The following is a 27,036-nucleotide window of genomic DNA, read 5'->3' on the forward strand; positions in this document are numbered from 1 at the left end:
CGATAATCAAAAGACATATCTGCAATATCTCAGGAACGGATAAGGGTATTAACCTAAAACTTTCAGAGAAACTACTACTGCTACTGTAACTGCAAGTGCAACTACTTGCAATTTTGACTAAGATTACTTACGACGGCGAGTATTTGTAACAGTGACTTCTTACGACTTTGACAACTTGCGAGCACGACAGTGACTATTTGCGACTAATAACTATCCCTCTGAAGGTGTCAACCCCCCCACACACACAGTCCCCAGGTTAAGGTTTATAAATATGCAATTTGCCACTGTTTACATACAAGATTTGTCATTGGGAAACAGGGAATGTTTGATCCTTGAGGTGTCTATCTTAGGAACGGGTAAGGGTATTAAATTGAAAATTTCAGGGCCATCACTGCTGCTACTACTGCAGCTACAACTGTGACTACTACAACTTGCGACTGCTACAACTTGCAACTGTGACAACTTGTAACAGCGACTACTTGTAACTGCGAGTACTTTCAGGAATTATTCAGGGGGTGTGTTGAACAAGACCAAAACAAACTTTGCGCATACTGGTTGTCAAAGGGGCCAATCAGGAATATCTAAGGAACGGCTGAGGGTATTAAGTTGAAATTTCCAAGACATGTTGAAAAGTACTTAAAAGGCAAGGGTCTCCCTCGTCCTTTTATCCCCCCCCAGCACTGATGAAAATGATGAAATAGCAACTTTGTTTAAAATAGTCCAAAGGGCTAATAACTATGCCTCCAGCGATCCCATGCCCTCTCCCCCCCCAAAAAAAAAAAAACAGCGAGAAGGGTTGTAGATTATGCAATTGCGACTATTAGCGACGGATAATGCGGCTACTTGCTACTACGATTACAAATGCTTGTGATTACGACTACTAGTGGCTGCGACACCTTATGGATGCGACTACAACTACTTGAGACTGCGAATAAGAAATGAAACCTGATTGCTAATGCGAATACTTGCGACTCTAACTACTTGCAACTGCAACTACTTGCGACTGCGAGTGCGACAACTTGCGACTACGAGTGCGACAACTTGTTATTGCAACTGTTCCTACTTGCAACTGCGACTACTACTAGTACTGTTAATACTACCGCGAATGCAACTGTAACTGCAATACAACTACAACCAGAACTATTAAATTAAATCAAAAGAGCTTTATCCTTCTTGTCAAAATATGATAGTGTATTCAGTTGTCAAATGGCTTATCTGCAATATCTCACGAATGGTTAAGGTTATTATGTTTAAAATTTCAGCGACTGTTAAGGAGGCTTTTACACTAAATTAGAAGACACTAGGTGCATTCAAGTTGTCAAAAGGCCGTATCTGGGCGTATACCTTCAATATTTCAAGAAGAGTTAGGCAAGAGTATCAGATTGAAACATTCAGAGAATGTTGAGATATATTGAACTTAAAGACACTATGTGCATCCCAGTTGTCGATGGGCGTAAAAGCGATATCTCAGGAACATATAAGATTATTAAGTTAAAAATTTCAGTAAATTTCGATTGGGACGTAGAACCAAATCGAAAGACACCATGTGTCCTGGTTGTCAAAATGGCATGTATGCAATATCTCAGGAACAGTTCGGGGTATTAAGTAGAAAATTTCAGAGAATATTGATGGGGATGTTGAACTTAATCAAAATACAACTATGTACATTCCGGTTGTCAAAAGAGCGCATTCACAGTATGTCAGGATCGGCTAATCGCATTTAGTTTAAACTTTCAGGGGATGTTAAGCTGAATCAAAAGATACTTTGTACATAAGCCTTGTTAAAATCGTGTGTGCAATGTCTTATTAACAGTGAAGAGTATTAAGTTGAAACTTTCAGAGAACGTTGAGAGGGATGTCGAACTCAATCAAAAGACATTGTGCATCCCGGTAGTCGAAAAAATGTATCTGTAATATCTCAGGAGCGGCTATTAGCATCTAGCGGACACTTTCGGGAAATATTTAGGGGGATATTGAAATCAATCAAAAGAAATCATTTGCATCCAGGTTGCCAAAAGGGCACATGATATTAAGCCAGGTTTCCAAAACGGCTAGGCTAGGATAATAAGTTTGAACTTCCAGGGAATGATGAGAGGAGTGTTGAACTCAACCAAAAGACATTATCTGTACTCAGGTTGTCGGAATATTTTTTTTTGGGTACCACAATTAGCAAATGCTCACGTCAAAGTCATGGATAAAATAGTTCAAAGAGACAGAAATAAAGAAAACTGAGTGACGGGTCTGATATATATATGTTCATTCTCCTATTCAATTCTCATTCATATGTAATTTTTGAGTATTCTCCCAGGAGGATTCCTTGAGTACATTATCTCCAATTGCTTATTGAATCAAAGCGGTAGTTCAAGAACAGTTCCAAACCTTAATTTATAAATGAACATAATTTATACAATAATTATATTGAAATGAGTCAAAGTCAATGCTCTGATGACTTTATGCAACTTAAGAATTTAAATTAGGATCAGATACTTTAATTTTTAAGCCGAACATTTATGAACATTTTATTATACTTATAACATTGAAAAAAAAATTGTTAAATAAAATATTAAATTGCTGAAAATTCCAGTAATTAATTTCATTGTATTCAATTAATTTTCATTTTTTTTCCAGTCCTTCTGATTATATAGTTTTTTTCCGTTGATGTTTTGAAAGATTAAAACGACTGTTTAAAATATATATAATTTTCAATAAAAACGTCTAAACATGATATTCAGTCGTTGAATATGATATCCAGCACAAATAAAAAATAAAATAAAAAAATGTTACCCAAAATTTCTTCTTGTAGTGTTGCATCTTGAATAGGATGAACTCTTCTCAGATAAGGCAAAAATAATTCTCGACCACCCTTTTCATAGTTTCCACAGCAGATACGACGCAATTTGGGAAAAATGCCAACAACCTTTTTACGGAAGTCAGCTGGCAATAACCCATCAGGATGTGAAAGGATGTGAAACTTCGTAACAAGCTGACCTCTGATTTCAAAGCCATCTGCTAGGCGATCTTTGTGGAAAGTATGATACACCAAAAAGTAGTCAGACACATCGAAATGAGGGACTGTTGTATTTTCCGGTAATTTTTCCAACTGCTGAACAAGGTAACGCATCACCGTTTTGTAATGTTCTTTCCAATGTATAAATGCAGACATCACAATTTTCCAAACTGAAAAAAATTACAAATATATTAATCAAAGGAACGAAAGCACCTAACCTAGCATCAAAATAGAAAAGGAATAGAGTTCATTGAATAGAGGGGTAGGAGGAAACCAGAGGATGCTTTATGAAGAAGTAAGGGAGTTGTTAGAACAAGAAAACACACTATTTCTAAACCTGGATATTTCTGTGGAGAATAGTCCTTCAAATTAATCTTAGGAAATATTCCTTTCTATCTTCCTTTCATATGAAGCTATGTCAGTAAATATTAATGAGACACGCGTGAAATATAAAAATAATACAAGTTTACCCTCTCAGGGTTTAAAAGAGTATGTAATTCTGACATTCCTTGGATACAGGTTGAGACCCATGAGCAGCCCAAAGAGCCTTAATATGTGGCTCACAGCTTGAATTGAACTTGACAACTTTTCATGCATAATTTTTTTAAAATCAATCAACTATCGTTATGCAAAGAATTATACTCCTCATGTATTAATGATTGCCTGGAGAGGGGGCATTTATTCCAATAGTTGTTTCCAGCTCATTGGAATTTTTAGTCATATAGTTCTAGCAGATCTTTATATGACTAGATCTAAGCAATACGGGGACAAAGGGAAAGTTTATCGGAGAAGGAAACTGGAAAATCCTGAGCCAACTTCATAATAAAGTTGCGATTTTTCATTCAATTGATGATTTTTGGCGTTTTGTCCCTTTATCCCAAGGATTGGAAGATATGATTCACCAGGTTTACAATAAGTAATTCTATTCGCGATTTCAACATGAGGATCTTCCGTCAATTAAATGCCACGGAACGATTTGGTCCCAAAAACCGATTGCATATTGAAGCTTTAAAAAATCACTAAAATCTTTTTCTTTAAAATAGCGTATTTTTATCCATTATAGCTTCCTCATATAGATTTGAGGATACTTCGGGTTCAATTCCAAATTCTGCTATCTAAATTCGGCATTTAAGCAAAGTCTAGCCCACCAATACATTTTGAAATGAAAATAGCACTTAAAAAAGCAGTTCATATGTTCCTAGGGATACACTCCTCGCACTAAAATATTCAAATTATTCTAGTGATCGAATGCTAAATATGCACTTAAAAAAAGTTTGCAGGTTTTAATCTGTCCTGTTGAGGAGCAAAAGTTTTCTCTATAATACAAAATACTCGGTACTTGTTAATTAATTAAATAAAAAAAATAAGTTTTTTCAACTGAAAGTAAGGAACGACATTAAAACTTAAAACGAACAGAAATTATTCTGTATATGAAAGGGGTTGTCCTCTCCTCAACGCCTCACTCTTTACGCTAAAGTTTTTTTATTGTTTAAAAAAATAGAGTTGTGGGAAAGTCAAACTTAAGCGTAAAGAGCGAGGCGTTGAGGAGGGGACAGCCCCTTCATATACGGAATAATTTCTGTTCGTTTTAAGTTTTAACGTCGTTCCTTACTTTCAGTTAAAAAAACTTGTTTTTTTTATTTAATTTTTGAACGTTTTTGAATTAATGCAGGTTTTGATTTTGGCTCACCGTACATGAATAATTAAAACAAGATTTGCATATTATATTTGGTTAAATGGCTTTCTCGAAACTTGTTTAATTTTATTTACGAACGTTTTTATTAGTAATAAATATACGTAACTTAGAATTAACTTACGTAACGAACTTCTATATTCATAAATTTTTAACACGTATATTAGGGGGTTCGCCCCCTAGTCAATACCCTGCTCTTTAAACTATAGTTCGAATTTTTTTTCCAGTTCTTTAAAAATGACCACTTAATTACAATCAGTTGATCAGTTGAAAAACTTGTTTTTTTTTTATTTAATTCCTGATCTTTTTTTTTAATAATGCTGGGAAATCCGGCGCCCCCGGCCTAGCCAGGCCCCGGCCCCCATGAAAACTTCCTTCATGGAAAGATCCGTCCATATAGCCCCCGACCCTCTCCTTCCCCCACCTACCAGAAAAAATCTCCTCTGAAAAAGTCTGTATACTTCCCAATAACCAATACTATATGTTAACATTGAGTAAAGTTCATAACTTTCAGCCCTCCCCCTGGGGCCGTTGGGGGATAAAGTTATCCTAAAAGACATTGTTATAATATTTTCAAACATGTTGAACAAAATTGCTATCTAAAAATTTTGATCGGTTGACTTTAGGAAAAAAATGAGCGTGGGAGGGGGTCTAGTTGCCCTCCATTTTTTTGGTCACTTAAAAAGGGCACTAGAACTTTTAATTTCCGTTACAATGAGCCCTCCCACGATATTCTAGGACCACTGGTTCGATACGATAACCCCTGGAAAAAAAAAAAAAAAAAAAAAAACAAACAAATAAATAAATAAACACGCATCCGTGATCTTTCTTCTGTCAAAAAATGGAAAATTCCACATTTTTCTAGATAGGAGCTTGAAATCACTACAGTGGAGTTTTCTGACACGCTGACTATGATTTTGTGAGTGTCGTTGAGGTTCAATAGCTGTTAGGTTGTCTGTCAAAATTTTTGCTAAAATATTAAATTTTTTATCATTCGCTTAACGTTTTATAGTTAATATTAAACTTGATGAAAAATATTTGAAATAATAATTATATTCTTATTCTTTTGATTTATCTATTTGTATCAAAATCCTGTTTTTTAGAGTTTCGGTTACCATTGAGCCGGGTCGCTCATTACTTACAGTTCGTTACCACGAACTGTTTGAAACAAAACACACTCAAAAAATACACTTAGATTAGATCTGAAAAAAAAACCGGTTTCATAGCAACAAAGACATGTGACAGGTGATAAAATGCATTGGACTTGTATAATTTGGGCTATATATTTCCACATTAGGACCCTAATATGCAAATATATAGCCCAAATTATATTATTACATAAACTAAAGATTGCATTTCATTAGGATTAGCCTAACTTCACTTCTTGAGTGTGTTTCGTTTAATTAACAAGTACGAAATACTCTTTAGACGTCAATCGCTGAGGATATGGGCAAGCTGTTGCGCAATACGCAAAATATACTTATTTGTGATTTTTTCTTATTTAAAATGGTTTATTCTTGCTACAAGAGTTATTTAAATGCTAATTTTAATCTATCTTCTGTTCTGCATGTTGAATATGTTGAAGTTTATATACATATTGGCTGCAACATTCAAAAGGTCGTATATGACACTTTTAATGAAAGGGAAGTCCTGTGGTGGCGCAGTGGGTTTGACCTTAGCTTGGTAATACGGGAACCAGAGATCGAATTTTGCCGTAGAAACACACTGCAGGGCCAACGCAGGGACCCTACCAGTCAAGAAGCGTCGTTAATCCGATTACTTACTTAATGAAAGTGAAACTGTTTCATTTTAAATATTGAAATTTCTGAATGCTGAAATGTTAAATTGTTGAAATGAAACTAAATTGTTGAATATATTTCTATTTATATTCATGTCAGCTGTAGGTAATTTAAAAAGCTTTATGTGGCCCTTTTTGTAAAACTGAAATTGGTTGAACCGAAAATTTACTGGGATTCCTAGAAAAAGGGATCGGTAAAAAAAGAGATGGTAAAAGACAGTTTGATGATTAAAAGCTAGTTTTAAAAGTGAATATTTATTAAAATGTATTTAAACCCACTTTCTTTCCTAAAACATTTAAGGAAACATCCAAAAGTAAGTTCGAAACCGTTCAACTAGATGATTGGGACACTAAAATCCAAACCACCAATGAGCCTTTTTTTAAATTTATTTGATGCTTGTCTAAAGGACTACGTCAATATTGCTTCTATATAGCGGACATTACTGAAAACCGACAATTACATCCTAAAAGTATCAAAAACAGTTTAAGACAAAAGATTATGCAATTGACAAAAAGGAATTTGGGGAAAATCAAAAGCTAGGAAAATTCCCAAGACCAGGGCTGAACCTTAGAGGTCTGTTGTTGAAGGTTTATGTAGGGTTGCATTTACGTATCTATGTTTTAGATATTAAGTGATGTCACCTGTTGTTTCGTCACTACACTTGCTGACATTTTGCACAAATAAATTATAAATATTATTATTATATTATTAATAATAACATAACATTACTATTCTATTACAATTATATTCTCATTATACCTTGTCAAGTGAAGAGCAAACAACATTCCTATGTGAATTCCAGATGGTATTCTTTTTCTTTTTTAATCTTTAAAAACTTCCAATAAAAAATTTTTAACATTGCCACAGAGTTTCGGTCCTGTTGTTTAGCTTTATTTTGAATGAGTTCCTTCTCATACCCTCTCCCATGTCACAACCAGACTCCCAAAAAAACTCTTGTGTCCCGAAAAAACTCCTCTGTTTCCGGGTCATACATGTTTATTTTGTTCTGAGTTTCTCCAAATGGTATTCTAGTCTTGAACAAACCGCGTATAAAATTATAGAAGACACCAACAATTCTAATTCGACTAAATACCTTTTAACCCAACCTTTGGGTCCTTACTTCCAGCAACACTGACAACCCAAAATACGTAATCTAATGATTTTCCATGAGCAATCTTAGCTGCAGTTTCTTGCAACTGGACTTCATCAAAAGAGTACCGATTCAATAGAATGCTGACTAGAACCATGGATCCATACTTGGCACCTGAAAAACAAAAATAACAATCAGATTATAAAATCAGGTTACACACTGTAAAAAAGCATTTTTGTAGACCCCAAAAAATTGTAGAAGAAATGGAAGCATTTTAGAAATTGAACATAAAAAAAAATTGAAATTTAAAATGGATATAATAAAAGATGCAAATTTTATTTCTACCGTTTTGCAACAAACAGTTGCCAATTTTAACCAACAAATGTGTTTCCATAAAACAATTGTTGCTGACGTTATTCAGTCAAATCCTTCAGTAAAAAGAAACATTATTTGAGAATCTTCTTGAGCGTGAGGCTATAAAAAAAAAAAAAAAAAAAAAAAAAAAAAAAAAAAAATTCAAAGCATAGCTATTAACTCGTAAACTCCTTTATATGAGAAATATTTGTGTAACGCAGTTCTGTCTTCAATACTTCCATTTAATTTTACTGGCTTGGGTGGAAAACTTGGATGTTACTTGAAATTTGTCTGTATTTTATTTGGTGTTTGGCTAACCTATCCCCCCCTACAAACCATTCCCCACGCAAAATTCCACCGTACAGACAACGACCCCTCCCCCGAAAATTCCCCCCCCCATGTAAAATTGAGCAACCGAAGAGAAAGTTAGACAAATAAAAAGAATGAAGAACAGAAGGGATTCTGGAACATTCTACCCATATTCCAAAATACAGGTAGATTATAGAGTGAAGAACAACCTACAGAGTTTGTTTTTATATTTGCATTTCTTGTAATTCTTTCTTTCTTGCTATTTTAGGAGTTAAGGGTTGATCCATCAAAGTAGGGTAATATGACGGTTACAGAAAATAATGTTCTTGCTTATTTGAAAGAAGCGGTTCTGCCCAACTTAAATTTTCTTAGTTTTTACTTGGAGTTTGATTCCATGTAATTGAAACTAAATTTAAAAGAAAAAAATGTCCGATAAAGGTACTTCAGATGAGGAAATCTTTGGATGAACGCCTAGTTAACGGGTTCTTGATCACAAGGGGTGAACTGCTATCATGTATTATAGATGTTGGCACAAGACCAAGTATACAGGAAGTAATTACCAGCATTCCATAGTAGCAACCTGTATCTCTGTGCCCTTCCAACACAGGACAACCCTTCTACAGTTGCCATTAATTTCAGATTTTTAAATTATTTTCTGTAACAATTTACTAACCCTTGTATGATAATTCAACCCAAAAAGCGCAAAAAAAAGAATTCAAAAAGGTAAGAATGTATCTCTATATCTTAAATATATTAATATATCAAATACATAAAAATTTCAAAAAAGACAGAGGGTATTAAGTTGAAACCTTCAGGGTTACTACCATTATTACTTCTGTTCTTACTATTGAAATAAACTTAAAGGATGTAAGTGCATTCAGGTTGTCAAAATAGCATAGATAAAATGTCTTTAGTACAGACAATATTTATTAGAATAGGAAGATTTTTAAATTATTTTCTATTACCTTTTACTTACCCTTGTATGATAACGCCCGAAAAGCCCAATTTTTATTATTATTAAAAATTGTTGAGAGATTTTGTCCAACATATGAATTATAAGCTAAAATCTAGATTCTTATAGATAATAAAAATCTTATTTTCTTAACTAATGACAAAGACTGTGTCAATTAAAAACAACAAGAGCTTTTATACTAAAAACGGACAAGGAATAATATTAAATAATTTTTCAATTGTAAAACTACTGTAAATCAAAATAAATAAATAAATAAAACCTTAAACAAACAGAAAATAAATAAATAACCGAGTCAAAACCAAAACGAACAGAAACTAAGAGAAGTGGGGCTTACACCCCCCATGCCTAATAAAGACCAGAAACTAAATTACACTTTACCAAAAACAAAACACATTTTAAATGTATTCTCTTTTTTTAACTTAATAAATAAAAAATTGTTAAGACTTTCAGGAAGGCATATATATTAAGCTGTCAGTCGACACTCATTTGTTTTTTCAGCAATCTTGGTTATGATGGTTATCTTTTTTTTATATTATGAGAAATAAAAATACATAGCTCAAAACAAGGATTGTTTCGACAGTGTTATGGCTTGTGTTGGTAACCTAAGAAATACAGGAAAACTTTTCAGCAGTGACCTTCAATTTGGACTTGTAAAACATCGCAACGAACTTTCGAGCACGGTTTATAAGTTACTAAAGTCTAGAGTTGCTGCCAAAAAAGTCTCTCATGTTAAAGTGATGTAGAAAAAGACTAAGCAATGGCTAGCATAAAAAAACGACTTCTAGTTCTAAATGGGTTATGGTTGACAACGCATGCTACGACCCCCTTGCCCTGTTTTCTCGACGGCCAATATGTTTGTGATTCTAAAGCTTGATCAAATGAAGTGTAATCTGCTCGCTTCGGGTCAGTATAGCAAATCTTTGATGTGTCATCACCTTGATAGTGTTTGTATTTTTGGAATGTGCAGTTCTGTCTTTTCCCTTTCATTTGCTTTTCATCCTCCTTCTAGCCTACACTTTTACACCTTCCTTTACCGTCCTCCTTGTCATTATTTTTTACGTTTCAGATCGAAAAATCAAGTTTGATTAATCGCCTTTTTACTTCTCTATGATATGCGAATAACATCACTACAATTCATCCAACTATGGGATGCTTTTTTTTGTAACCTGTATTCGTGAGTGATAATATTTGAGCACGATTGGTCACTGAGAATTAACGCTAATATTACAGAAGGAACAATAAATGAATATGAACTTCAGAAAGTTAATTTTAATGGAATTATAAATAATTTGATAGTTAGAGGCCCTATACATGAATTTTAATAAAAATTCTGAGAGCACAATTGATATCGTATTTATGGAGGAGTTGGGATATTGGGACTCCGAATCTCGGCGGGATGATGTTCTTTCGGATGTGTATCTTAACGTCCAGGGAATGGATTCTTTATTTGATGATGTTGAATTAATATGTTGGAACTCATGCCTGCAATTGTCTGCCTTTGTGAAACAATTTTGAGTGAAAAGGATCAAGTAGTTTTAGATACTCCAGGATATGCGTCGATAAATCTTAACCGGAAGACAACTCAAAAGCGGACTGAGGTTTTATGTTCAAAATAATTTATATACTGTCCTAAGACACGACTCAAGCACAAACAATTAGGCAGTATTAGAATCATTATTTATAAAAGTAACTATAAACGCTGAGAAAAAGGCAGTCATTGACGAAGTATGCAGATCTCCAAGTTGGTCTACAAAAGAATTTCTGTAAACATTAGAAGACGTTCTTTGAAAAATTTCTACCGAAAAATCTGGAGTTACATTGATGGATGATTTCAATATTGACCTTGCAGACACGTCATCTAAAAAGGCTTCAGATCTCATGTCTTTGGTAATTTCGGACGGATTGGCTCCTTATGTAAGCATACCGACACGAATTTCAAACTAGTCAGTAGCTTTCACAGACAACATTTATAGAGGAATGCATTCCATTAAGAAAAAAGTGTTGCTCTCTGATACATCTGACCACTCGCCAGTTGGTGTTCTTTTTGGATTCACTGACTTCCACAACGACCAATCCCCCATGATAAATCAAGATCCTGTTATTCACCAGCAGAGTTTGACAGACTGTTAAAGATTTGAGCACATCATCAAATGATTTTGTATTGCCAGAAATATCGATTCAGGTAACTTTAAAACAAGTTTTATGATATAATTAAGGAGAAACTTACGGTTCATTCTCGAAAATCTCCTTTGATTTGCTGAAAAAGCTCAACACCTATAGCTTACTTCCTTTAGCTTTCCCTTCACCAACACCTTTACCTCGAGTCAATAAAAAGGAAGAAGAGCCTCTGGAGTGCATGAGAATAGGCCGAATAATGCAAAGCTAGAAGTATTTAACTTGCACCGTAATTTCCAGAAATCACGTATCTGCAAACCTAAAACTGAATATTTTACCCAGAGATCCATGATTGTGGCATAAATATAAAGATACCTGAGATGTGATTAAGGAAGTTACTCGACCGTCCATAAAACCAGAAGGTCACCCAAGTGTCTTACAATATATGATCAACTGGTCAAAGAAGAAGGTCAAGTGCAGCATCACATTAAAAAAAAATTTGTGGAGTTAGGGGAAAAAACTGATAATGCTTCTTTTTCTTCTGCATCACAATCTTGGAAGCAGTACGTAGATTCTCCGTGCTTGAAATATATTGTTCTTGAAGAAATTACGGAGAGGGAACTAAAAAGTTGTTTCCCCTTTGAGAAATTCTTCAGAATGTTTCATCCAAATTCCTGCTAAAGTAATCAAACACATCCTACCGTCGATTACCACTCCAATTTTGCCACTTGATTAACCAGTCACTTCAAGTAGGAGCACTTCCTTAGCGTCTCAAGCCGACACGAGTGATAGCTCTCTTTAAAAAAAGCGATCGTGAGGACCCTAGCAACTGCAGGCCGATCGCTCGTCTGTCTGTGTTCTCTAAGATATCTGTGAAGCCAATACTTAAGCGACTGGTAAGTTTTCCAGAAGCAAAGGATTTTTTTCCATCGACATCAGTTAGGATTTCGTGCAAAGAAATCAAAGGAACATGGATGCAATACACTTCTTCAGTCTATGCGTCAATTTCAAGATTACTCTCTTCTTCCTGTAGCTATTATCCAAGATATAAAGAAAGCTATTCGCAGTCTTATACAAAACCCTTATCAGTAAGATATCTTATCACGGTATACGTCAGGAAGCATTGTTGATTCTCTTCATACCTCACTGGCAGATTTATTGCTTATGAAGCTGTAGACGAGCAAGTTCCAGTTGAATAAGGAATGCCCCAAGGTTCAATTCTTGGGGCTTCTTCCTAGTCTGGGTATACGACCTCTACCGGCTTTTTAGTACCCCAATTACCAATGTCTGCTGCAGAATGTGCCAGAAAAGTTACTCTCAGACTTCTTCGAAGCTTGTGGCCGAAGGATTAACAGGTGGCACTTGCGGATGACAGTATTCTAGGTACCACAGCTCCAGACGAGTCATCTCTTACATTCAAGCTCCAAACGTTGACCAAGAAGATACCTGTATGCAATTAGTCTGATAGAAATCTACAAGCTTCGAATGTAGAAAGTACTGCCTTTTTATTTTTTTCTCTTATAGGCAAGAGCTGCCCAACAATAACAAAAATGGTACACCAAGATGTTCCATAAGTCGCAAACTTAAACAACATATGCGATTCTTGGGAATTCTTTGGGATGACAATCCACCATTTAAGTGACAGATTCAGTTAATAAGAGTCAAAGTTTCGCGAATCATCCGGAAACTGAAGCGAGTAATTTCTTTTCCTATCCTCCGTCTTTAATGTTTTTTTTCTTATCTATGCTTATCTGTATTGCTGTTCGTCGCTTTGGATGTTTATAGATCCATCTGAACTCGTTCACCACCTTCAAGAGAATGCAGCAACAGTCCTATTGTCAACTACCCACACTCCTCTTGATTTCCTGAAGATTAAGAACATTGATAGAAGTAATCCACACGCAGTTTGTAGCCGGAATAGTGTAAGGGTTCTGGCCACTTTCAGTTTGTTGAGACTTTGGTCTGGCTGCAACTGTGGGGCGTGCTTTGAACTCAATTACTGCTGAGATCTAGCAGGCTCAAACGGTTGATTCATATCAAAACCGCATAAAAAAATATTGTCAGGGATAAAAGATATACAACATTTAATTAATTGTTCGGTATTGTTTAGTTATCGTTAGTTTTTCAATGACGTAGGGAGAAATTTGGTATGATTTGATTCCAAAGTGATGATGAGATAGCTGTGTCGGTAGGAACAGTCAATAAGTGAATTTCTTATTCTTTATTTAATCATTTCAGGTGTAGTTTAGTAGGGATATGTCAAGTACTGTTATTAATTAGTTATATTAAGCTATTTCCCAAATAACGGGCCATTGAGTCCTTCGGGATAGTGCCCTCGTATTCGCTTTTAAGAAATAAATAGAATTTAAACTTGATGTTTTCCTCTTTTAATATATTGAAATGTGTCAGAATGTGTCACCATGAAATGTCTTTTTTCATAATAATCCATGGCACAAGTACATCATGGAAGATAACCAGACATCATCTATCATACTGCATCTAATTTGCATCAACAGAAAAAATCTCTGAGTCACTGTAGATGAGGTCCTAAGCTCTAAGGGTATTCCACACTAGCAGTCTTAAAAGCAAAATCAAGCTTTGGACTTCTCTAAAAACCATTACCAGCAAGTCATGCCGAATATTCTCGAAGCTAATCAAGTCAACTGTGATAAAAGCACTGAAATTTTAAACCTACCTTGTCTGCCTCTTATATAAAAGTGATATACAGCTTATTGAAGGAGCACAGGGGAGGACCGCAACATGCATATTGAGATCTAGTGACAAATCATATAGTGAAAGGTTACATACCCTAAAACAACCACCCTCGACCTCCTAAGAGCAGGCGCAGGAGCACGCTACATATTCAGTGGGTTAAATAGACCAAAAATAAACCCTTTCCACAGCTTAAAAATCAAAGACAAACATGAGATCACTCAAAGCTCTCACTTCACAAGCCCTCAGTTAACTGCAGAATAAGGCAAGAACTTTAACCAAAAGGTTATCATTGGAATCATTTGAGTGAATACGTGGTGACCTCTGTGTCAGCCTCAGTTTTTAAAAGAAGATTTGCCAAAAAAGGGACACAAAAGTTTCAACATATGAAAACAAATGCCCATTATCTGCATCTACTTATTGGCATCAAAATTTAACAAAATAGAGGCTTACTAAGAGGCTGATATCACTTGTCATACCCAACCAACTCACACACTCCATCCCAAATTGAAGGTGCGCAGTGGTGCCAACTCCAAACTACAGTCTATTCATCATATGGTCACTATTACTATGTGGGCTGAAACTACAACTCTACTGCACACTCCTAGCAAAAAGGTGTAAAGTAGAAAATTAGTTGCTACTGCCAATGTCAATAAAGGAAACAAACAATTTCAGCGTTAAATTTAATTTTGCTTCAAATTGAGAATCAGGGTATTTAATGTTTTACTGAGAACCATAGACCAATAGGGTGCCTAAAATTGGCTTTAGAACAAAGTTTGTTTTTTGCTTAGTTGTTCAGTTGATGTTTTGTTAGAGTGTGATATATTCCTTTGTCTGAACTACATTTTTTTAGACTATGCTCAAAACTTTTTATTTACTGGCTCTTAAGAATTATTAACTTAAAAAAACAAGTTTTTTTAACTGAAAGTAAGGAGCGACATTAAAACTTAAAACGAACAGAAATTATTCTGTAAATGAAAGGGGATGTCCCCTCCTCAACACCTCGCTCTTTACGCTAAAGTTTTTTATTGTTTTAAAAAATAAAATTGTGAGACAGAGTCAACTTATAGAGAAACTTATATATTTGAAATCAGCATAAAAATCTGATTCTTCTGATGTATCTATTGGTATCAAAATTCCGTTTTTATAGTTTCAGTTACTATTGAGCCGGGTTGCTCCTTACTTACAGTTTGTTACCATGAACTGTTTGATAAAGTACAAAATATCCAGTACTTGATTCATCTTTTCAGCTAGTATTTACTCTGCATTTTGATTGCGCATGACTTTCTTGTGATACAAACAAAAAATTAATATCATTATAGTTAAGATAGCTAAATTACCTCACCTTTTGGTACAGATTCAATAGCTTCCCTCAGCCATACCATCAAATACCTCTCCAAAACACTATTCTCATAACTAAAAATCATATTTTCAATGTATTTTCTGGTTTCTTTGGAAAGCTTAGAAATCAAATGATCCTGTGGAGTATCAATTGTAAACAAAGGCTCGTCACCATCATAGACAAGTCTTATGTTCAAACAAGAGGCAAGTTCTGGTAATACAACTGCTGGATTATTAATGAAACGCTTCTTGGTGTTTTCCATATATGTAACCAATTCAGAATGATTCAACTGAAAGAAAGTGATTTTATTCTACAACAGCTCCCACACAATTGCATATAAAATCACAACAAGTGTCCACAAAAGATGGTATTGAAGTTAGATTGACATATACAAGTACTTGGGACAAGAACATCAACATAGATACTTATGTTATGGATGATTCTTTCCACATTTAGAACGAATTGGAGACATCTGCTGAATCACTTAAATTAGTGTCATACAAATTAGAGCTCTCTTATTCCTTAAAAAAAGATGTCAATTTTTATTTGATACAAATTTATCCTCAATTTTAATGTTTATTAAGTTTTAGAACTATAGAGTGATTATATCTAGTTTTTTTTTTGTTTTTTTTTTTAGCTATGGTTATTTCTTCTTTGTTTATCCTTCCATAATATTGATGAGTGTACCACGTTTCACTTTATTTATAGTAATATATTGAACTTTAGACCAGTTGCAGCTTTCACGTAACTATAATATTATTTTCATCTTTATCTAGGTCTAATTTTCAAGCTTGACTCTCTATTGGTATAGTCAAATAAGTGTATGCAAATGAAAAAATTACAATTGAACTTGACTGTCATTTTTATTTTGTCTCTATTAGCTGAAAGTAGTTTCGCACCAAAAGCAGTTGAAAGCATCTTAATTCAAGATATTCAAAGTGAGTGGTGGAGAGATTCCAACATATGGCCATAAGCAAAACCAATCTTGATAGGGTTATGGCAAAATCAACAAACTGCAAGGCATTGGCAACTATAGAAATGGTCATTTTGTGTTTGTATCTATTATATAGCTAAAACGGATATTTTTTAAGTAATTCTTCACATTTTGATTGAAGAAATTAAACTTAGAAACCCCATCCCCAAAGGCACAATCTTGCATATGATTAATTATGCAAACACATGGTTTGATTTTTTTCTTCTACTTCTTTTGTTTTGGACATATTATATTCATTTTTTTTCTTGCTTTTAGTAAACAGTCTAGTAATTAGTGTGCATAGCCAAATTCAAAAGTATATTAGGGGATTTTCCTAGGATGTCTTGTAGCCTATATCAGAGAAATTAGGTTTTTACAGCCAAATATACCTATTTTTTGCTCTTTTTTTATGAATGCAGTATCAAAATTTTTGTCAGAGAAGTTGGAGAGTCAGAGCCTTAAAACAGCCTTCTTCTATCTCTATCCTCTGTCTCAGGTACGATTAAAATTCCTTGGGGCCTTGGGTGGAATAAATATATGTTGTTTTAACTACAATTCACTAGCCCTGAGGTGGTAGAGTAGGAATTAAAGTCTCTTTAGTAATATGGGACCCAGAGTTCATCCTCAGCTGCCACATGGCAAGGAATTGCACAGAGATTATGCCTTGGCATCTCCAATAATCAAAGAAGAAGAACATAATTCCCTAGAATAAAACTTTTTTCAAGCAAATAGAAGACTGTTTTTAAAGTGAAAATCAAGATTTCTCACAAATATTATTAGAGATTTTTTGCCAGTTATTATTTTTGCAGATCAAATTATTTTCAAGCGTTTTTTGTTCTCTTTTTGAATACCCAGGCCAGTTTTTATATTTCTTTCAAATACAATTTAGAAAAAATTGTACATAGCTTATTCTCCAATTTTATATAAACATACCAAAAAAAGTTACCCACTGGACTAGGAAATAGATGTCTACGTTCAAAATTACAACATTTAATAAAATCGATATACAGCAGGTATAGAACAACACATGCTAAATGAACAGTAAGTCAGCATATGCATGTTTTTCCAATTAAAATCCAGATTAAGCTTCTGTTTTCTATGAATGCATCTTTACTATGATACACACAACTTGACTTAAGGCTCCTGCTGGTGGTCCAGCGTAGAGAGAGAAGAGACTCTTTGCCTCCATTCCGAACGGTCCTCCGCAAGCGTGACTGGTTCTTGGAGATCAGTACCGATCATGGAGAAGTATTGAGTAAGGCTGTCCCTCCATCTGAACCGGGGTCTTCCATAGGGGTGCTTCCAGCCATGTTGAGGTGCTTCCATCGAAATTGAAAAGTATGCTGGCGGGTGCTTCTTCTGGAATGCGAATTAAGTGGCCAAACCATCGTAGAGTTCTTATGGTGAGCTGACGAGAGTGCGGGGCCTGATCCGTTAGTGTTAGCAGTCGGGTGTTTGAGACAAAGTCGTACCACTTGATCTCTTCGATTCGTCTTGGGAAGTTTGTTTGGGCCACATCTATGGCATCACGAACAGAAGCAGCTGCTGGCCAAGTTTCAGCACCATAGAGAAGGACTTGCGTTATGGTGGTGTTGTAGATCCACATTTTTGTTTTTTGGCTAATGTTGGGCTTTGACCACAAGGAACGGCATAATCAAGCCATAATAGACGCAGCTTTCGCGATGCATGACTGGACTACAATTTCAATTGAGCTGTTATCTGAGACGACAGATCCAAAGTAAGTAAAAGAATTGACAACTTTGATAGTGTGCCCTGATATGTTGAATGATGGTGAGTTGGCGGAATTTCCTGCCAGGTCAATGATCATTATTTTTGTTTTATGCCAGCTAATATGTAGTCCCCCGACTAATCGCTCCGAATAGGGCCGCCCCAGCCTCATGGGTGCAGGTGGAGCCCATCCCCAGGGTTTCTTAATCAGAACCCAGGCCTAGGGACAGTTGGGCTTGCGACCCTCCTCCTGAAAATTATTTATTTATTAATACCAAAATACGGTAAGCTTTAACAAGCTTGTCGCACTAAACATTTATACACATTAATTGCAACAAAAGGAAATGAAACTCAAGCCTCGGATACACACAAAGGGATAGTAATTTATAGATTCAATCAATCTGTAATTTCCTGACTGATTCAAAAGTAGCATCCTTTTAGCTGCGATAAGACTGTCAGATGCCTATAAATCTACAAACCAACAAATTACCAGAATAGATATCACTTTTAGTGAGTCAATTCAGCTTTGTAACTCAAAAAAGTGACAGCACCAAAGAAAAAAGTAGCAGTACAAAACAGAATCTTACACACAAAAAAGGGACAAAATTAATAGTTTTAATGCTGGCCATTCTCTACTGTCTGCATATCTTTCACTGCTAATGTTATCCAGCAAAAAATCCCACATCCATATAAATTGATCTAAATATAAATCTGAAATTTTCATTAATTACTGGCTCTTTCATCAATTACTTACATTTTTATATTTTCAGAGATAAATCTGAAAATATAATAAATATAAATCCGAAAATTGATTTAGGATCACTTGTTCATGACATAATCTTGAATTATTGACACACAAACCTGCTTAAAAGCTTCTTCCAATGTTTTTGGTTTCTTTGCCTTTTCCCTGTCTGCTTTCTTTGGAGAAGAAGTAGTAATTGTCTTTGCTAATTTCTCCTTCTTCACGGGAACTTCTTTTGGTCTTCCAACATCAAGAGAAGAAAACTTAGTGTCAGTTGCAGTCTCTAAAATTTAAAATGAAAGCAATATATTAAACCATTCATGCTGATTAATAGACAGATAAAATAATACAGACCTTTTTAACAAGCTAAACCATGAAAAAAAAATACATCCTTACATTCTCTCAAAAAAACTCCCTGGTAAGTAAAATGTGTCCCTTGGTAACACTAACTAAAATTGTAAAAAATTAAAGTCTGAACATAGGATATTAGAGGCAGTACTCTATTACTGACTAAGCAAATAACCATAATCTTTAAATGTATTTTCTCTTAGCCACTTCATATGGAAGGGATGAACATGGAAACTTCAGATGAGGCTCATTGGATACAAAACAGAGAGTTCTAGTGTCATTTTAAGAGTTTTAAGTGATTGGATGGCAGCCAGCAACCCTCCTATCCCCTCCCCAAGACATTCAACCAAAATTTTGATATGTTGTTTACTTTTATCCAAATAGTCAAATAATCCAATAAATAAGCCTCTGGGGCTGGTATAACATAGCCCTTGGTGTGGGGGCCACAAATAATGTAAACTGCCAAATGTTAGCACATATGTCTTATAATGAAAAGAGGGGGCTTGTTTTGATGCATTATTAGTAGTTAGCTCAAAAATTTCCAGGATCTTTCTCTGGGTCAAGAGAATTGAGCATTTTGCTTTGGGTAGGGTTGGGAAGGCCAAAAACTTTTATTCTTGATTATCTTGAAACTTACAGCTTTAAGTCCTTGGGCCATGAGAAACCTATTGTACATAAGAAATTGTTCTGGGGCAAAATCCCATCCAATTGTTCCACTGAAAAACTAAGAACCAAAAAAAGGAATGGTTTTAGAAACCAGCAGGGGGGGGGGGGATTAGATTGGAAATAAAAATTTGAAATGTCTTTTCGCAGGCAGAAAGTGATAGGAGGATATCCAATCTCCCTCCTGTTATCCAGCCCCCCATAATACCCCTGCAATTAGATCAAAACTTTGACAGTCTGAGATATATTGAAAGATGTAACAAGCATGGTTCTGTGATTAACATCATCCTCACAGCCTGAGACAATGGCTCTTAATCTCATAAATTACCTGCTGTTTACAGACAAATTTTAATGGAAAAGGCAGTCATGATGGTTCCTCGATCAGGTATGACCTACTAGAGGTAATTTCTATGCACACCCAAGTTTTTGAATGCAATATTTCTGGAATTGCTTGGGGGATTGAGTTGAATTTTTAAGGGAATGTTGAGGATCAAGCAGATCTCAAATTTTGAGCCTCAAGAGACTTCATTTTGATATTCTTACAATACAGTTCAAGGAGTGTCAAGTCATCTATGTATTTCCATCTTTGAAGGAACTTATTGCCAATTTCATTAACCATCATCATAAATAGATAGGTATCATTACATTTTTTATTCTTATTGCAAATTTTTTTTTCTTATTTTTACAAGTTTTATGTGTGATGATTAGGCCTATACATTGCACTAGAATAAAAGATGTACAAGAAAAGATCATGCATTGTTGACTAGGCAAGGTAGACCTCACTTAAAACCAAAACATTCTGAAGATTGGTTCTACTGATGATTGACACCTGAAATTGAGTCAACAAATTTTATTTTATCAAATGGACTTAGACTTAAAGAACATGTAGATAGAGATAACAAGATCACAACAAAGACAAAAGTTATAAGAAAAAAAGTGTTGCATTGATTCATGATGCCAAGTTGTTGTTTGTTGTTGCTTTTTTTTGGGGGGGGGGGGCATTTAACAAACAAAACGGAAAATAAGTCCAACAACAGAACAGTCAGGGTTTCTTTTTTGTCATCTTTTTTGGTTGGTTTACTTTTCATTTTGTATATAAACGCCAAATAGAGATGTAACATCACTATTTTGCTGTCTAGGTTACATCTCCTAGATCCTCAACAATTTTATCTGTTACCTCCATTTCTCATCACTTAATTTAGAGATTATTAACTTCTCTACTTCACTTTTATTCTTGTAAGATCTATCACAAAAAACTTCTTGCAAAAAACCTGCATTCTCCTCAGCCAAGCTTAAAGAATTTTTGCCAATATTCTTAGGCTTTATTTGGGGCTAATATAAAGAAAAGTTGTATACATTTTGAGGGCACTTCAACTATACTTTAGCCCTCATCCCCCAGATGCATAAATAAATAGCTCAAATAATATATTTCCTATGCATCAATCTTGCTTCTACTTAATAGGGTACCCATAAGTTTCAATGCTGATGAAAGCAAAGAATGAAAAAAACACATGGGAAATATATACTATATGCAATATATTTGCATATTGGAAGGGGTTTGGGGGTAAAACATAGTGGGAGTGCCCTTAAAATTTTTTGACAACAATTCTTCTGTATAGCCTAGGCTATTATGAAGAAAGAATAATTTTCTTAGCATGATTCTGCATTAATACTGTCTTTCAAAATTTTTGACAAAAAACCATTGCATCTCAATGAACTAAAAGACAAAATGAGCTATTGTACTAAGCAAGAGTGTCCCTAACCTTGCTGGTAAATTTGCAGTGCCCCATATAATTTAGCAAAGATGAAAGTGAAAATGTCATTTCATGCCTTTTTTTATGCTCTTTCATAATTCAAGAATTGCTTCTGGGGTTAGTTGAAAAGTGGTTGAAAATATATCACTAGTTTAAAAATAAGTTAGTCAAGAGTGATATATTCCAGAAATACTTATTTATAAAAATTCAAACCTCATTTATTAGATAACTCAGTAAAATTCAACTTTAAATACTTTTGGCTATCTTGGAAAGGGGTTAGGTTAGGAGAATAAAACATTCAGGGATGGGTCTACAGGCTAAAGTATGTCCTGGGAAGATATTTGAAGCACCCGTCTCTGCTCCTTCTCCCCTAGAGGGTCCTGAAATTTGTCTATATGATAGGTCTATTACCTATTGAAATTTTGACAAAACAATATTTTACCTTAATTTTCAGTTATCAGTTTCTTTTTCTCTGGCTTTACTTCTGAAAATGCAATTCCTATTATTTGAGTAGGATTTTAGGCCATATCAATGTTTTTTTCAAAATTTAGGAAATGTATTTGCATATCTTTAAATTGGGACTGAGCAAAGTTGTGAAGCTGATAACAATTTTGTTGTACTTCATTTAAACAGAAGATCTATTTTACAAGGTTTCACTTTAAAATACACAGATTTTTAAAGGTCAGGACCCTCTAGAGGGAGAAGGAGTCAAGGTAGTACTTCAAAATACCTTCCTGGGACATACTTTAGGTTGTAGACCCATCCCTGAAAGTTTCATTTCCCTAACCTAATCCCTTTCCAAGAATAGCCAAAAGTAGAATTTCACCAACAACTCAAATATAAACCATTTTCCTCCCATTTCAATTTTTTGAATGCTGTCAACAAAAATTGTACTGAATTTTACAATTCAAAACTTTGCTGTAAACAATTCAGGGTATATAGGGTAAAAGACCTCTTTTTGGGAAAGACCACTTTTCTTTGGCATTCTGGAAAAATAGCAATGGGTTTTTGGACCACCCCTTTTTACTACAACATGAAACAATGTGAGGGAAGTAACGAGAACCCCACCTTTTTGGTCAAATTTTCACCAATGATTTGTCAACATAAATTGAAAATGTGGTCTCTGTTTTGAAAAGCAATTTAAAAGAAAAATTATATTTAAATATTTGTGATGTATAGACTAAATATCAAGCAATAAAAGTTATATTTCTAGAATCAGAACAAAATCAGCTTTCTGTTAATATATGAATAAAACTGAAACACTAAAAGGATATATACATCAAAATAGGATAATTGGTATTTCCAAAAAGAGGTCCCTGCATGTAAGTCAATAAACTAATGGCCTAGCCTAGTTTCAAGTGGTTGATCTTAAATATTCTGAATAATAACCATATTGATACATACCTTAGACTTTTAGCTATTCATTAATATACCCAATCCTTCTCAATTCCTCTTTGATAACAAGATGTGAGGGTTTTAGTTTTACATAATTTTGCTCAATTGGATAGGCCTACTGGTTTTTTAACCTAGCCTAGGCTATTTGCACATTAGGGGGGGGGGGGGGGGTAAATTTACAGTGGGCCATATAATTTAGCTAGGATGAAAGTGAAAACATCATTTAATGTTTTTTATGCTCTTTCATTATTCATAGGCTACAAAATACTTTCAGGGCCCCTTTAAGGGCTCAAGATGCAATTAGGCTAGCCCCAGAAGCAATTCTTGAATTATGAAAGAGCATAGAAGGCATCAAATGACGTTTTAACTTCCATCTTAGCTACATTATATGACCCACTGCAAATTTAGGCTAGACCTACCACCTAGCCTAGACCTAATACATACTCAATTCTTCCAGCTTAGGTGCCTTCAGCAAAAGTTTAGCTTTTTCATCTTTAGACATCTTCATCTTAGTATTTCCATTAACTTTGTTTTTCTTTGTCTTTCCCACAACTTCCCATTCCATTTTGAGCAATTATTTCACTAATATTTCTTTTGACTTTCAATTTCAAGACTTCTGTCAAAACTAATTTGTTCATGCAACAGCGATACCTAGAATAAAATAAATAGAATACAGGTGACAAGAAATTAACAGCTAGGGCGATTAAAAGTAAACTTCGTTAATTTTTTGTGACTAGGGTTAACTAGCAAATCCATTGTATTAATTGATAAGATAAGATAAGATAAGGGTTTATTCCAAAAACAACACAACGCAAAAAGACAAATGACCTTCCATAAGCTAACGCTTGTTCGGAAGTATTTACCCTCTTAAAATTAACACTTATAATAACATAATAAAGAGAAAGAAGAGAAAAAAAAGAGAAAAAGAAGAAAGAAAGAAAAAATGAAAATCCTACACTCACTCGGCTCATGGTCGCAATAACCAAAAATCAATACTTCACATACTCCAAAACTTCCCGCCGCCATCCCATAAATAATAAATAAACGAAACAAAAACAAATAAAAATATATAGGAAAAACGGGTTCCGGGCAAACCTGAGAGTGACTCAACTGTACCACCCTTTAAACAAATTCATACAAAGTCATACCTATGGAGACAAAGGGTTTTAAGGTCCCGACGGAATTCACATAGATTCGCTGAACTTTTTAAAGAAACAGGCAAATTATTCCAGACAACTGGCCCCACATGACGTATTGAAAATAGCGATCTAGTACTAGTAACTTGAGGTGTCCGTATATCTCTAGCATGACGAGTAGGATAATTGTGTACATCAACACCAAAAATAAATAAATTTAAAAATTTTAAAAATACTTGGGAACCAAACTAGAAAAATACTTAAACATAAAGAACCCATGGTAAAATTTCCCAAGACCTGACACAGGGATAATATTTAACTGTACATATTGGGATCTCACCGAGGTTCTCCGATTATCTCCGGACAACACTCGCAGTGCCATATTTTGTATCACACGTAACTCCTGCAAATGCACTGAAAATGTGCTAGACCATATACTCACGCAATATACTAAATACGGGTGAACTAACGAAAAATATATCAATCTCAAAACAGAATCATGGAAAATATTTTTTAACTTTCTCATCATTCCAACATTTCTTGCAATCTTACTACTAATAAAAGAAACATGATTTTTAAAACTAAGGCATTCATCCACAATAACACCAAGGTATCGTATAGTATTTGTACGCTTAATTACATAATTCTCCATTTGCAAATCCAGAACCCAAGGGTAAAAATTTGATGATCTACCATAAATAATAAAACCTGATTTACTATGGTTTAACAAAAGCTTATTCACTCTCATCCACTTATCTATACCTAACATACCTCTTCTCATTATCTCTATTAAATCAGATTCGGTCTTTGCTGCGGCAGTAAAATGGTTATCATCTGCAAAACTAGGAATAATCACCCTACAATTAGAATGTGCACTATCTAACAAATCCAAAACAGAAAATCGTAAGTCATTGATATAAACCAAGAATAAAAGCGGACCTAAAACAGAACCCTGTGGAATACCATAATCAACCATTCTTTCACCAGACCTCATATTAGAAATTTCAACGCACTGTGTCCTACCTCTCAAAAAAGTTTCAAATAACTTCAACTCATTTCCTCTAATTCCACAATTTTCTAGCTTCATAATTAAAATTTCATGGTTAACTGAATCGAACGCTTTAACAATATCTAAAAAAATAGACGCCACCTTAAACCCTTGGTCCAAAGCATCATGCACAAACGTCGTCAAAAATAAAACTGCCTGCTCGGTAGACATCCCCTTACGAAAACCTAACTGATTAGAATGGAAAAAGGAAATATTCTCCAAAAACTCAGATACTCTAGAATTAAAAAGTTTTTCTATTAGCCTAGAAATAACAAAAAGGAGGGATGTCGGTCGATAATGATTCACATTTTTCCTATCACCCCCTTTAAATAAAGGTATTACTCTGGCACTTTTAAGACACTCCGGATATATACCTCATTTAAAACTAGCATTAACCAGGTACAAAATTTGTTGCGATATCACAGGAAAAATTGACTTAAAAACCATTGTTGTAATAAAGTCTGACCCGGATGCACTGTTTCGCATACCTTTTACCACATCACACAATTCTTTTTCAGTAACCAGTCGCAAGTACATAGAAACGTCACTACTTTCAGGCAAAAACTGAGTAAAATCACCATCACTTGCATGCTGCTGAACAGACGACGCTAACCGGCCCCCTACACTAGAAAAGTGCTCACACATACGTTCACTAGTTTGGCGAATATTTTCACCATCAACAAGACTACTAACAATTTCAGGCTTATTCGGTTTAATAACAGAATTTATAACATTCCAAGTCTTTCTCGGGTTACCCTCCGCATTTTTAAATCTATCACTCAGGTAATCTAACTTAGCTTTACGAAGTATACTATTCAACTTATTACTATACGGTTTATAAATATTTACATCGCTAATACTATTACTTAATGCGGACTTTTTATACAGTTGCTGTCGCCTAGCTAGACAAACTTGAATACTCTTCGTAACCCAAGGCTTCTTCTGCGAATCAAAATACTTACGTTTCTTCCTAACTTGACTACAAGCAACTACCGTATCCTTAATCATCGAATACCAAAGTGTAAATTTATCATTCACATCCATATCGTTACTATATAAAAAATCACAATTTTTTCCTCCAAGCTCATTTTTTAACTTCGGTACATTAATAACAGGAAAACAAGTTTTCGGTACTTCAGAACGTTCTGATCTTGGCCGGTTCAAAAGAGAAGGAATAGATACCAACAGACCGAAATGATCCGAAACGTCGTTTACAATTACACTCGCACTACTATATCCAGTATTTAAGTAAATGTTATCAATCAACGTAGCAGAATCATGGCTCACTCTTGTACATATATTAATAGAAGGCTGTAGTCCATAACCTAGCATAGTGTTTAGAAACTCCCTAGCTCTAAGGTTACTATTCACAGTTCTTAAATCCAAGTTGAAATCACCACAAATAAAACAAGGTCTAGTAGAAATTGGTAACTTATCCAATTGCTCTTCTAAAAGTGAACTAAACTCATCTATATTATACGAAGGGGGTCTATAAACGACAATCATAAAACACTGAAAATTAAGACACTGCAATTCTAACACCATACTTTCAAGCACCATTTCTCGATTAACTCTTATATCATCTCTCACCTTAACCTCAAAATCATTACGCACATAAATTGCTAAGCCGCCATGTTGATGCATCTCTCTATTTTTAATATACAGCTTATAATTACCAATCTCTAGCAGAGAAGAACTATGGTTCTTCAACTAAGTCTCAGTTAAAGGTAAAACATGAGGGGTCGATTGCAGACATAACTCATTCAAAAACTGGTATGAACTTCCAATCCCTTGACAATTTAAATGAAAAATATTAAACTCATTTTGACAACTAATAGAACTCAAATCACACAGA

General features: G+C 34.7%; 2 protein-coding genes across 2 annotated transcripts in view; both read right to left on the reverse strand.

Annotated features, from left to right (window-relative positions):
• Tmem214 (Transmembrane protein 214) overlaps positions 1-23,632 on the reverse strand; it is a 57,920-nt gene extending 34,288 nt beyond the window's left edge. Inside the window, exons 1-5 of the mRNA XM_089098321.1 lie at positions 23,442-23,632; positions 18,957-19,120; positions 15,398-15,683; positions 7,593-7,763; positions 2,785-3,177 (exon numbers count right to left, since the gene is read on the reverse strand). Coding sequence (XP_088954447.1) covers positions 2,785-3,177; positions 7,593-7,763; positions 15,398-15,683; positions 18,957-19,120; positions 23,442-23,562 — 1,135 coding nt within the window. The 5' untranslated portion in view covers positions 23,563-23,632. The remainder of the gene's footprint in view (positions 1-2,784; positions 3,178-7,592; positions 7,764-15,397; positions 15,684-18,956; positions 19,121-23,441) is intronic.
• Positions 23,633-25,556: 1,924 nt separating this feature from the next.
• Positions 25,557-26,825, reverse strand: LOC148946239 (uncharacterized). The gene has a single exon (XM_089097643.1). It carries the CDS (start codon positions 26,823-26,825, stop codon positions 25,557-25,559), a length of 1,269 nt encoding a protein of 422 aa, XP_088953769.1.
• Between the last annotated feature and the right edge of the window lie 211 nt (positions 26,826-27,036).

The sequence above is a fragment of the Artemia sp. Qi Xiang Cuo genome, chromosome 12, assembly GCF_049724085.1.
Source record: "Artemia sp. Qi Xiang Cuo chromosome 12, ASM4972408v1, whole genome shotgun sequence".
Classification (NCBI taxonomy): Eukaryota; Metazoa; Arthropoda; class Branchiopoda; order Anostraca; family Artemiidae; genus Artemia; species Artemia sp. Qi Xiang Cuo.